Source organism: Myxocyprinus asiaticus, chromosome 42, assembly GCF_019703515.2.
Source record: "Myxocyprinus asiaticus isolate MX2 ecotype Aquarium Trade chromosome 42, UBuf_Myxa_2, whole genome shotgun sequence".
NCBI lineage: Eukaryota > Metazoa > Chordata > Actinopteri > Cypriniformes > Catostomidae > Myxocyprinus > Myxocyprinus asiaticus.
In genome coordinates this window covers 2,256,984-2,271,750 of record NC_059385.1, presented here as the reverse complement: position 1 = coordinate 2,271,750, position 14,767 = coordinate 2,256,984, and the positions used below count along the sequence as shown (strand labels likewise).

General features: G+C 38.7%; 1 protein-coding gene across 1 annotated transcript in view; it reads right to left on the bottom strand.

Annotated features, from left to right (window-relative positions):
* Nucleotides 1-14,767, bottom strand: part of LOC127433061 (contactin-associated protein-like 5) — a 136,372-nt gene that overhangs the window by 83,228 nt on the left and 38,377 nt on the right. The window contains exon 3 of the mRNA XM_051684698.1: nt 3,192-3,385. Within this exon, the coding sequence (XP_051540658.1) occupies nt 3,192-3,385 (194 nt within the window). The remainder of the gene's footprint in view (nt 1-3,191; nt 3,386-14,767) is intronic.

Here is a 14,767-nt window from a genome sequence, read left to right as displayed (position 1 = left end):
GGGTGTAAAACGCTTAGGGTTGCCACCCATCCTGTAAAATATGGGATTGTCCCATTTTTAAGCTGGTCATATGGCTTCACGGTGAAATTGTTCCAGATCGCCAATTTAACATTGATACAAGTTGGAAAATTTGCCTACGGTGGGTAAGGGACCGTCTGAAAAGTCCACACATTGTGCTAAATCATGCTAATATTGTGGAGGGTGTGGTAAGGGACCATCTGAAAAGTCCACACATTGTGCTAAATCACACTAATACTGTGGAAGGTGTGGTAAGGGACCATCTGAAAAGTCCACACACTGTGCTAAATCATGCTAATACTGTGGACGGTTTGGTAAGGGACCATCTGAAAAGTCCACACATTGTGCTAAATCACGCTAATACTGTGGAGGGTGTGGTAAGTGACCATCTGAAAAGTCCACACATTGTGCTAAATCACGCTAATACTGTGGAAGGTGTGGTAAGGGACCATCTGAAAAGTCCACACATTGTGCTAAATCATGCTAATACTGTGGACGGTTTGGTAAGGGACCATCTGAAAAGTCCACACATTGTGCTAAATCACACTAATACTGTGGAGGGTGTGGTAAGTGACCATCTGAAAAGTCCACACATTGTGCTAAATCACGCTAATACTGTGGAGGGTGTGGTAAGGGACCATCTGAAAAGTCCACACACTGTGCTAAATCATGCTAATACTGTGGACGGTTTGGTAAGGGACCATCTGAAAAGTCCACACATTGTGCTAAATCACACTAATACTGTGGAGGGTGTGGTAAGTGACCATCTGAAAAGTCCACACATTGTGCTAAATCACGCTAATACTGTGGAGGGTGTGGTAAGGGACCATCTGAAAAGTCCACACATTGTGCTAAATCATGCTAATACTGTGAAGGGTGTGGTAAGGGACCATCTGAAAAGTCCACAAATGGTTGTAAAACTGTGGAGTTTTTTCTATATAAATGTTCAATAAGATCAAACAATGTATGAACTCATAAAGGCAAGTACAGGTGAAGGAAAAAATAAATACAAAATAAATAAATTACAAATTAAAAATATGTATAAACCATCCAGAATGTATACATAAATAAGATAAAGACAAATCATTTTTTTTTTTTTTTAATAAATATATTTTTAACATATAAATGATGTATTTTTTGGGTTTGGGTATATATATATATATATATATATATATACACACACACACACATACATACTAATATATATATATATATATATATATATATATATATATATATATATATATATATATATATATATATACCTTCAAGTTGGTTACACCACCTTACTTTGAATTGGTGGACAAATGTTTTTCAAATATTAATAATATTTTAAATCAAAATTGTTACACTGCTTATTTTTTCAAACTACTGTAGTTACACCAGCATTTGTTTTCTCAAGCATTTCAGCATTTAATGAGACTTGTATATATTTTTTAAATCTATGGACAGTTACTCCACTTAAACATTTTTGACATTAAGCCCCAGAAAAAATATCAAAATGACTTTGAACTCGATTTTTTTAAAAACTTTTTTTAAAATCATAAGAGTTGTATTCAAGTAAATGTTTTGTTCTGAATTGTATTTTAATTAATCTTTTTAATAACCTAATGGATCCAGACAAAACAATTAGCATCACGTCATTGACACATATACAAAGATGAGATCTAGATAAACTAGTCGACCTCACTAATCAACTTGTTGTCTGAGAGCCAAAGGAGCTTAACAGCAGCTAGACCAGTTTAAACCAGCTAAGACCAGCAAACCACCAGTTTTTTTAAATGTTGGGTGCCAAAATTTTTAAGCACCACAAATTACATAAGTCAGTATAAAAGTAATCCATAAGACTCCAGTGGTTAAATTAATATCTTCAGAAGCAATATGACAGATATGAGTATGAAAGAGATCACGTTCACATTCTTCTTCTTGTGTTTTGGTGATTTACATTCTTCATGCATATCGCCCCCTACTGGGCAGGGAGAAGAATTTCAAGCAAAAAAGGACTTAAATATTGATCTGTTTCTCACCCACACCTATCATATCACTTCTGAAGACATGGACTAAACCACTGGAGTCTTATGGATTACTTTTATGATGCCTTTATGTGATTTTTGAATATTCAAAGTTCTGATCACCATTCACTTGCATTGTATGGACCTACAGAATTGAGATATTCTTCTAAAAATCTTCATTTGTGTTCTGCAGAATAAAGAAAGTCATATATATCTGGGATGGCATGAGGGTGAATAAATGATGAGAGAATTTTTATTTTGGGTGAACTGTCCCTTTAAGGAGGCAAACGGAGTCAACAAGTTATTAACAACAAGTTATTGTGGATTATTTTCCGGGGAGGAACTTTCATTTTGTCCTTCTATCTGTCATAAAAGTGTGCAATTTGGATTTTGTGAGCTCAGGGTAATTCCGAGCCGAGTAATGTTCTCATTGCCTTTGAAGGGATCAAGTGTCTGTTGGAGTGGAGCGTTAAGCCCAACAAATTGCTCTGTTTCCCGCTGCGGCGGTGCATCTTATTTTGCTCTAAAGTGGCCTGTGAAATATGCCAAGAGTCAAGGTACAAATCTTCTTGCACTCAAAAGAGAGAAAAAAATAATGAGGCTTGCGTTTTAAACTCCAAGCGCCTGCAACGAAAGACGAAAATCGTGACTTGCGGTTCTCACATTGACGGTGATATTGTCAAGAATATGTGAGATGACTAACTGTACAGAATAAATTAGAGGAATACATGTCACCTAAAATGACTTTATTTCTTCTGTGGAACACAAAAGGAGAGGTTAGGAAGAATGTTCAAGCTGCTCTTTTCAATACAATGATTGTGAATGGGGACTGAGGCTAATAAAGTAGTTCAACTGACTTGTGCTCTATATTCCAAGTCTTCTGAAGCCATACGATAGTTTTCCATAACAAGCAGATGACACTTACGTCATAATTGACAGATAATTTTCCCCTCTGTCGTATCTCTCAAATCTCATTTGCACTTCTTCATATTCAAACTGGCGCAACAACCAGTGCCGTTTTGGCAGTGCTCAAAACACCTTAGCAACCTCAAAGCAACATCTTTACAACACACTATTAGGATTGAACACAATACAGAATTTAAGATGTGCTTGAAATGACAGGGTGCTGAAAGTTTTCATGACTTTCCGTGTAACTCTTACCTCAATGCTGTCTTCCTGTCGGTATGGTCTCCAGTTGTGTCCCGTGTCACTGAACATGAGCAGGTAGCGTGTGACCCAGTCAGAACTTCCATAACGGCCTTGTGTGGCGATGGCTGTGACCTCTGTCCGACGTTCCAGGTCAATTTCAAGCCACTGATATTTATTCGAGTCCAGTGGAGCCCATCCGCCAGCACCTGTGGAGTACAAGAGACAAACGGATTGACTTTTGCGTTCCACAGAAGACATGAGGGCGAGTAGATGATGAGAAAATCTTCATTTTTGGGTGAACTATCCCTTTAAGGTGTTGGGTTGAAGATTTGACATATAATACAGTACATTTATGGTATGAAATGAATGAATTGCATCACATGTTGCTCATAAATTTTGCATTTTTGAGGGATTTATTGAGATAAAACACTTTTCTCCCTATTTTCCTTTAATACTTGTGTGGGAATTGCACTCACCTATCAGCAATGAAAAGAACAGCTGTACTACTGTAAAATCTTGTTAAAAATTTGCATTGCCTATAACAACCTGTTCATTAAATATAATACTGATGTTTTCATATGTGAACTTCTCTATTATGTAGCCGACAAAATCCCGGTCATTTTTCACCCAAAAAACAAAAGAGATAGACTTTGCATAAAAAAAGACTATTTTAAAAACTTTAGGATTTTTTTGCATTGTTACATTGTTTTGATGACAATTAAACACCCCCTATTGTCATAAATGTAGGGATGCACCGATATGAAATTTCTGGGCCAATAACCGATAACTCACAGCTCATTGTGGCCGATACCGATAAATATATATATATATATATATATATAAAAAGGTTTTAATGTTTCATCTTTCAACCTGGACCTGCTTGCTAATTCATTAAAAGCTTCTCATTTTAAAATAGGTGTAATTTAAAGGTTGGAATTTGGACTGCCATTTAAGGTTTGACGGACGTAACATGAATCATAAATGTGCCTATATTACAGATGAATGCTGATTTAAACGAGAAATAAATAATGCACTTGCATAAATTATGGTGCCCATTTATATTGGTAATCCTGGTTTCTCGCTCACAGAGAGAGAGAATAATGAATTTCTAACAGCAGTAATAATGCATTAAACCAAAATGAGGCGATAAACAGCATGTAACAAATATTAAACAACGAAACACACAAACAAACCCTAATCTCTGTATACATGGTGTATTATTAGTGCCGGCAGCCGGACTGCGAGTGCAGCGGCTCACTGTGGGGGCCAGTTCCCCTCTGACTAAACAGCATGAATATAATGCCAATATTAGTTATTTGTGTGCAGTGCAAGTCATGGATTAAAATGAGTAAACTAGGTAAGTATTAAGGGTCAGTGTTGAAACAAAGATTTTGTATGAACTGTAAGATTAATGACTAATGTCTTTGAAGTTCACATTGATGAATTGTCCCTTGTTAGTTGGCTGATGAAGGCTTTTGTTGGCAATTAATTGATAGTCTATGTATTCCATTATAAGAGTGTAGTCCATCAATAGACAAAGGTGATGCAGGCAGAGATCAATGAGGTGCATCACAGTTCAACCTGCAGGTCATTTCGGTGAGGATTGGTGGGGTCTATCCTAAGTCCAAGGTTCAGGCAGTGGCATATGAAGTATCCCATGTCTTACAGTTGGAGTTGGCATCAGTTCATCCTCTGGAGTCCATCGTAATAGACTGAAGTGATGTCTGGCTGGTACCGGCTGCATTTAGTCATCATCACTCTGTCACGTATTAGTAATGCAAATGAGGACCCAACAGCAGAAGTGAGATAAACTGAGAATTTATTAAATAAAGCAAACAGTGAAACAAAAACTCTCACAATGGAGACAACAATAACCTAGAAAAAAACAGAGCAAATAATAACAGACTGTGAGCATCAGGGAGACAAGGAACATACACTGACTACTGACTGGATAAGAGAAACAAAATGATCTGACAACACTGACAAGACAAAGGAGGGGATTTAAAGGAAACGGAAGAACTGAAACTGCTGCCCATAAACACAAGCACTGATTGCGCTGCTGAGCAGCACCTGGGGAAACACGAGGGAGAGAAGAAAACCCCAGCACATGGGACAACCTGAGAGATGGGTGGACGACCCGCCAAAACAAGATCAAAACGGCAGCATCATGACACACTCTTCATAAATGAAATGCAAAAAATAAAAAAATAAAAAAATTACACACTCAAAAAACTAATTTTAAGATTTACACATTTCAATTTCATAACAAAAATTTATGAAATATAACCAGGATATGTTTTTGACAGGTTTCTTTTTTTCTCCCCAGTTTGGAATGCCCAATTCCCAATGTGCTCTAAGTCCTCGTGGTGGCGTAGTGACTCAATCCGGGTGACGGAGGACGAATCTCAGTTGCCTCCGCATCTGAGACCGTCAATCCACGCATCTTATCACGTGACTTGTTGAGACATAGCGCGAGTGGAGGCTTCACACTATTCTCCGCGGCATCCACGCACAACTCACCACACGCCCCACCGAGAGCGAACCACATTATAGCGACCACGAGGAGGTTACCCCATGTGACTCTACCCACCCTAGCAACCGGGCCAATTTAGTTGCTTAGGAGACGTGGCTGGAGTCACTCAGCACACCCCGGATTCGAACTCGCGACTCCAGGTGTGGTAGTTTGACAGGTCTCTTGAGATTTACCCAGTGCTCTGTATTATGATTTTAAAGGGATAGTTCACCCAAAAAACAAAAATTCTGCCATTATTTACTCGCCTTCATGTTGTTCCAAACAGGTGTGACATTTTTTTCTTTGTATTCTATTAAAGAAAGAAAGAAAAATGGGTGTGTAAAAACATGAGGGTGAGTAAATGATGACAGAAATGTAAATTTTTGGGTGAACTATGCCTTAAAGATTTGCATCTGAAACACTTTATTACCATATGTGCTAACCTGCGGTTTTGCTTGATATTCAGAACCAGTCAATTCACCTAGAGCAGACCCAAAAATACTGACGCAAAAGTGTGAAAATCACAGTCAAATCTCTTTTAAGTACCTGATTTCATGAGGACACATACGACTCTACGACTCAAAACTGCAACACAACAAACAGCAGATGTTGCACGTTATACCTCAACAGCGCAGGGTAAATCAGATAAGACGGCGTCACAAATGGAGCCTCTCCATCGTAAATCATGATAAAATGACCGAACGGAGGTGCAGTGAGGTGGGACAGCCCTGAGAGAAGCAGGCATGAACGACACCTGCTCGTGACACAAGCTGTGTGCACAGTGGCAGTGCAGGATGTGAGAATGTGGCCAAGGAGACGGTCCCGGCGCCAGATGGATGGAGACATCAGACAGGTGGAGCCAAGCACACGCTCAGTGGCTCCCGCTCATCATCAGAGCAGCTAAAGTGACGATATGTGCATATTCTAGACTGTGATGAGACATAAGTACACATCGGAGGAAAACTAATGCTTTTTCATAGCTCTGAAGAATTAATGGAGTTATATTTCATTTAAGGATCAACTTTGTCTCAGATGTTTGTCCTAAAATTCCTCAGGAGAAATAAAAATATACAAATGAGTCAACTGTTGATATCGAGTAAGAGTATAGAGCTATAAAATGAATGTGGATAGCAGAGCTCAGATCATTTGTTCTTTTGATGAGAAATTTTTAGTTCATATTGAGATCTCTGACTTTTGATTAGGGATGGAGAGTCATTCGTTCAAGAATCAGACAGCAGTGTTCACGCTGTATGTTTTTGATTCAGTAAAACGAAGCGGCTCATAAGAGTCTTTTGTTCGGGAATCAGACTACAGTGTTCGCGCTGTATGTTTTCAATTCAGTAAAACGAAGTGGCTCATAACAGTCATTTGTTTATGAATCGGACTACAGTGCTCATGTTGTATGTTTCACGCTGTTGATTCAAAAGAACCACTCCTAAGAGTCATTCATTCAAGAATCGGACTACAGTGTTTTCGCTGTATGTTTTCGATTCAGTAAAACGAAGCGGCTCATACGAGTCTTTTGTTCAGGAATCGGACTACAGTGTTCGCGCTGTATGTTTTTGATTCAGTAAAACGAAGCAGCTCATAAGAGTCTTTTGTTCGGGAATCGGACTACAGTGTTCACGCTGTATGTTTTTGATTCAGTAAAACGAACCGGTTCATAAGAGTCTTTTGTTCAGGAATCGGACTACAGTGTTCGCGCTGTATGTTTTTGATTCAGTAAAACGAAGCGGCTCATACAAGTCTTTTGTTCAGGAATCGGACTACAGTGTTCGCGCTGTATGTTTTTGATTCAGTAAAACGAAGCAGCTCATAAGAGTCTTTTGTTCGGGAATCGGACTACAGTGTTCACGCTGTATGTTTTTGATTCAGTAAAACGAAGCGGTTCATAAGAGTCATTTGTTTATGAATCGGACTAAAGTGCTCATGTTGTATGTTTCACGCTGTTGATTCAAAAGAACCACTCCTAAGAGTCATTCGTTCAAGAATCAGACTACAGTGTTCGCGCTGTATGTTTTCGATTCAGTAAAATGAAGCGGCTCATAAGAGTCTTTTGTTCGGGAATCGGACTACAGTGTTCGCGCTTTATGTTTTTTGATTCAGTAAAACGAAGTGACTCATAAGAGTCATTTGTTTATGAATCGGACTACAGTGCTCATGTTGTATGTTTCACGCTGTTGATTCAAAAGAACCACTCCTAAGAGTCATTCGTTCAAGAATCAGTCTACAGTGTTCACGCTGTATGTTTTCGATTCAGTAAAACGAAGCGGCTCATAAGAGTCTTTTGTTCGGGAATCAGACTATAGTGTTCACGCTGTATGTTTTCGATTCAGTAAAACGAAGCGGCTCATAAGAGTCTTTTGTTCGGGAATCAGACTATAGTGTTCGCGCTGTATGTTTTCGATTCAGTAAAACGAAGCGGCTCATAAGAGTCTTTTGTTCGGGAATCAGACTATAGTGTTCACGCTGAATGTTTTCGATTCAGTAAAACGAAGTGGCTCATAACAGTCATTTGTTTATGAATCGGACTACAGTGCTCATGTTGTATGTTTCACGCTGTTGATTCAAAAGAACCACTCATGAGTCATTTGTTCAAGAATCAGACTACAGTGTTCACGCTGTATGTTTTCGATTCAGTAAAATGAAGCGGCTCATACGAGTCTTTTGTTTAGGAATCGGAATACAGTGTTCGTGCTGTATGTTTCGCGCTGTAGATGCAGTTTTTTAGGACGGTGTTCCATCCACATAGGTGAAAAAGTTCATGTTCAGTAACAGTTAACAGAAACAAAAGTCATGAAAATAATACAGTTCTGGTACTTTTTAGTATTTTTCTCAGAAGAAACGTCAGGTGACTTCAGCAAAAATCTTTATTTGTTCTCCAATTAATCAGATTTCTGTCAAGGAGAAGCAATTGAGATATTAAAGTGACCTCATAAATGATGTTAAACAAATCTGAGAAGCTTTTGTAGTAAAACGTTCTGTACTGATACTCATTCTGCTCTCTACCTTACATACTGTATGTCCTAATGGATCATGAGTGGTATTGTAATCATGTTCACTCAAACAAAACAGACCTTATTAAAATACAAACTGCACACTCACAGTTAACTTCACCGTAGCATAACAAGTAGGGCTAAAACGACAATAAAAAATGTCGACAATAGTCGTTTGTTGTCGAATAGTCGTTTGCTCTCATTTAACGTAACATGAGATCACATTAAACTCTAATGATGATGCATGAGAGCAGCACTGAAGTTCACGCCTGACTGAGGAGAGGAAGAATTACACAGATCACAGTCCAGATGCACTCGAAACTTTCCAAACAGCTTAAGGTAATGTAGATCGCAAAGTATGAGGGAATTATAATGCAAAAATACCAAATAAGTAAATACAGAAGCACTCTCGTTGTGGAATAAGTGGAGCCGGAGCTCTTTAAAGGAGAAACCCCGGCGTTACATCTTTAATGCAGTTATATTTAATGCGTTATAGCTTTATTAAAGTTCAAATAATACGGAAGCAGATCATGTAAATAACTACAAACTCTGAAACGGTAATTTCTCTGTGCGGTCAGCACCTCTTCTATGAGTTGTGTGAATGTTCCGATCTAAGGGGGAGAGATTGAAACTGCACCGGCTGATGTACACTCTGTCACGGGACGCTCATCCCTCGAGTGCACACGCTTAATGCAGCTAGATTATAACGTGATGACTCATGACTTATTGAATCATAATATATGTGTCACTGTGCAATTCTTATCGTGAAGATTATTAATAAAAGAGAGTTTGTTTTTTTTAGTTAAAGATGGATTTAAGTGAACAGAAAGGTGAGAGAGGATAGTCTTCGCCCCATTATACACCGCAACAAAATATGTTTATGATTTGTTTTTCTTTTGGCTTGTTTTCTAATATAAATATCTAAAACTCCTTTACAACGTACATTTACTTTAGCAGCTATACTGCAGAAGATAAAAATTGTTATCTGATAATGTTGAATATAATATTAAAAATACAAATATTAAAAAATATCTAAAAATCCTTTAAAAAAGATGCATTGACCTGAGAAGCAGCATAAAAGATATTTAGACTTGCTTTTAGAGAATAGATCTTGAATATGAGTATATTCTGTCTTTACTGCACTCGCAGGAGTATAACCAAGTGAAAAAATACACTTATATACAAAATACACTTTATATTTAAGACACATTCTCTTAAAGCAAGTCTAAATATCTAATATGTTGCTTCTCAAGTAAATGTATCTTGTTTTAAGGATTTTTAGACAATTTTAAATGGAAAACAAGACAAAAACACTTGATAACAATAGGATTTTTTTGCAGTGAATTTTTACTGAATTAAACTTAATAAAAGTATTTTTTTTCCTTTAATTCAATGAATGTCATTTAGAGGTATTTTTAAAAGATGATTTTGTCCTCTTTATTGTTGTAAGCACGTTTAATACAACCTTTTAAGTCGGGGCACAAGCTGAATAATCGGTTAAGATCTAATGATTAATCGTTGCAATAATTGCAGAATAGTCGAATAATCGTTCTAATAATAGTTTGATTAATCGATTATTAAAATAATCATTAGTTGCAGCCCTAATAAGAAGCCTTTTTTAATATTTAACACAGCAGCAGAAAAAACAGTGTTAAATAAGAGCCACGGCAGACATTAACATGACATCTGAAATGTGACATGAAGATGTTTGAGTTTGGCTCATCATCAAGAGTCAAACGGGAGTGTGGACAGACAGGACAATGCCCATAAACACACACTGTAAACCTGATTAAACCTGATAAAGCAGATTGTCAGTTGCAGATTGAAGCATTCGGGTTTGGTGATTCTTCAATTAGGAGACCTATTCTGTGTGCTGTCTGTCTGCACTGGTCTCAGAACAGTTTGAAAAGCACCTTGTTTTCATCCTAACTCCATATAAATCCTATGAAAGCAACATTTTTCAGCTTTTGCATGAACTTATTGATTATCAATGTGTGAGTTTCAATCCAACTATTTATGCGCATTTTGAAATTGTGCATAAGAAATCATGAATGGAATCGCTTGATATGGGAATAAACTTTCTAAAATCGCTTATAATTGAATGCACTAGGAGGAAGTGAATTTTCTAGAGTTTCGCATTAGCTAAAATGCACATAAAGCTGATGGATATGGTTTATTCGCAAAACGATGACGTGTTTTGACCATTCGTGCATGTGTCATGAGTGTGCGATAGCTTGATGTGACTAGCCCACCGAAAGGTCCGACCATGGCACACAATTCTTTGAACACAGAGCATGTCATTCGGAAGTGTTTAACCCACAGCTGGCCAATTAATTGCGTCCTCACAATCCGCCAGAACAGTTTTGAGAGCGGGCGCTCCCAGGTATGCGGAGACAGGCGGTGTGTGGGCATCGCAGCTATTTCAGCCCATATTATATCAGATTGTGACGAGGAGGAGGGCGTGCATAGTCACGGCCCGGCCCCCAATTGGGCTAATCAGCCGAGGAGAGGGATAAATGCAGCAGAACGAGGCACTTCGGGAGAGAGAGAGCCACATGCAGCTGCCGTGTGTGTATTTGTGTGCGTGTCTTTTTGTTTAAGTTCTTATTAAATATTATTTTGACTGTTTAGCCTGTTCCCGCTTCCTCCTTTCCCAACCTTAACCATGTTACATTGATGCCGAAACCTGGGAAGGAGGAGAGATGCGCTGTCGTGGAGTCCTCGTCACTGCTATCCACCCAAAGGAGCAGCCGCGGCCATCCGCCAGGTGGATGGCAGTGGCGAGGTCTCCCTCCACTATAATTAGAGACAGGTGTTAGAGATAATTACGACCCAGGTGACGAGCCTTACCGCTCTCTCTCTCCCGCAGACTGACACATGACCACGCCCCCCATGCCACACAGATAATACACTTATTTTGCTCCAATCTTGCAAATAAAACTGTCCCCAAAGAAGGGAGAGGTCATTCAGCTGCTCCCTCATGATAATGCGCATTACGTTATGGATGGAAACATGCAACAATTTATATTTTGAACATATAAGTCACATTTTTTGAAATGCGCTTAAAAAATGCTAAACATTTTGGATGGAACCCCAGCAAGTGTGATAATGCACAGTAAATATAGGATTTCTTAAGGGAAAATAGCGATATTGCCTACGTTTACATGCACCCTCATAATGCAATTACAATGCGATTAAACTGTTGCTCATGTAAACAGAATATTGCAGTTGTGATATTGCGATTACGCTAATAATCAGGGTAATGATAATCGCAGTAAGATATGTGGAGTACTCCTATTTTAATCGCTTTATACTGGCATGTAAATGCTTTAATTGGATTTCTTCCTCTCTGACCAAAGTGCGCCTGCACCAGTGCTGCAGACGGATGATGTTACGCTCAAGCACAGGTTAAAAAACATCACAAAACAAAAGCTGCACTTCCTTTTCGGCTTCATGCGAAACGGCAGTTTCTTGCACCGTTTTCCAGCAGTGGTGCTCCCCAACTGCACAGTCTACAGCCCCAAGGCAAAAGAAAACATATTTTCCCGATTGTAAATGTCCGATTGGCATCTAAGTTGAATGTTGGTGAGATAAAAAGACTGTATACGGCAAGAAAATGGCAAGTGTGTCTTTCAAATGAGTTTGTACTCGTGGGCGGAGCATAACAACATCCAGCACGTGAATTCCGATTCACACAAGTGAACCAAAACAGCAATAATCAGAGTATTGGTGTACATGTAAACATAGCCACTGTCCACTATAGCGGTCATTGTGTTTGGCAGAATGCCGTTTCGCGATAAATCGGTCACATTTTAAAAATGGCATATCGGATGAAACTAGAGAATCTTTTGACTCGATCAGGTTTCAACTTAAAAACTTAATTAGGTTTCTAACCAGATGTAGTTTTGTTGGCGTTTCTCCCAAAAACAAAGGCTGAGTTCGGAACTGCATACTACCATACTACTCATACTATTTCTGCCATAGACTTATATGGCAAAATTCATTCTTGTGTTGTCAAAATTCTCTTAATGTCTCGAAATGCAAAAATGCACCTGTTCAAAACAGGTCAGATTTCTCCAGCAAATTAAAAGATTATATTTTACATACAATTAAACCTATTTTTTTTAGATCTGGAAGAATCGGAAATCGGTGTGAAGATTGGAGGCAGAAATATCAACAATCTCCACTATGCCGATGATACAACATTACTGGCAGATACGGAAGATGGTCTGAAACACCTCATACTGAGAATCAAAAAGGAAAGCGATAAGATGGGCCTCCACCTCAACATCAAAAAGATGAAGATCATGACAACAGCTGGAAATGGAGCAGTCTAAATAACCATCAATAGTGAAGAGATCGAATGCGTCAAGGATTTCTGCTTCCTGGGATCCATGATCGACTGAACTGGAGATTGCTGCCCTGAAATCAAGCGACGAATTGCGTTAGGCCATAGTGCGATGCTGAGCATGCACCAAATCTGGAGCAGCAAAGACATCAGCCTCACAACCAAATGCAAACTGGTCCATACTATTGTGCTCCCCATATCAATGTATGGGTGTAAAAGCTGGACCCTGAAAAAAGCTGACCGAAGAAGGATTAATGCTTTCAAGCTATGGTGCTGGAGATGACTGTTACGGATACCATGGACAGCAAGGGTCACCAACAAAGAGGTTCTGGAGCGCATCAAGCCAGAAATGTCGCTTGAGAGAAAGATCACCAGATTCCGACTCACTTACTTTGGCCACATTATGCGATCAGTTTCATTGGAGAAATCAATGATGCTTGGGATGGTCAGTGGAACAAGAAGACAAGGCCACCAAAGAACGTACTGGCTCGACACCATCAAAACGGACACTGGCCTAGGTGTAGAACAGCTAAAAAGGAAAGTCCAAGACCGGAAAGCGTGGCGAGAGATGGCCCATAGAATCGCAGAGAGTCGGATCTGACTGAACATCAACATCAAGCCTATTTTTAGGACCATAATAATTTTTCATGATTTTGTCATGACAATCAAGCACAATTTCCTCTGAATCTCTCATTTCTGTAATGTGTCCATTGGAAAATTACTGTAATTACATTTCTCAAATAATGATATAAATTAGCTATGAATTAAAGGCAGAACAACAAATACTACAATGATGCATAAATGTCACAATGTAAATAATACTGTATATTACTTTTCAATGTGTCCCGCCCAAACTTCCTGTTTCATTAGTCAAAGCATTATCACAGGACATAAACTCGTCATGCGATTTCATATACCATCTCATTTTTATTCTTTTGATTTTCTGGAGAACTATGACCTGGACGTGCTCTTGACAGGTTTTGTGACATTTATGAAATGTTCCAATTTCAAGTGCTGCAACATCTGATTTCAATGAAATATAAAAGAAATTTTTAACTGGTTAGCAGGATTTTAGAAAGCCGAGAGAGAGAGAAAAAACCCCATTTCAGCAAAGCAAACAATGTTCCAATAAACAGTAGATGTCTGTCCGATGAACTGGCCGCAATCTCATTTATTATTTAACACGTTTCCAACAGTAAGTGCCAAGGGACAAAAGCTACTTTAGAACGAGACGGTTTCAGCAAAAATGGTCTGGTAAAAGTATAAGCCGCTTCTGTAATGTCGAGCAGATGTGATCATTGGCTGGCTTTGGTGAAGATAATGGAGCAAAAACAGATGTTGACAGTGGCCACCTGGCTTATTTTGCCTCGACTCCAGCAAATATAAGAGAGAATCTGGAGTTAAAAGACGACTTTTTTTGTTAATTGCATCTGCTCAGGTTATCTGAAAGGGTTTCACTTAGCATGGCACACCGATCTAATTTGTCCTTTTCAAATTGATTGCATACCAAAATGTCAGGCTGTTTAAATGGCATTCACATCACTTCAGACTGACAGATTCGTAGGTTGAAAACGAAACATGTGAAAGGGTAAATTATAGTTATTAACGTTTGGCCATGGACTGGGATAAAGTCACATGAATAGCTCTTTTCATGCAGTTCAAAATGAAATACACTCAATTTTCCATGTGCTTCTAACGTGAATGCTAAGAGCATGGCTTGCTTTCAGATTAC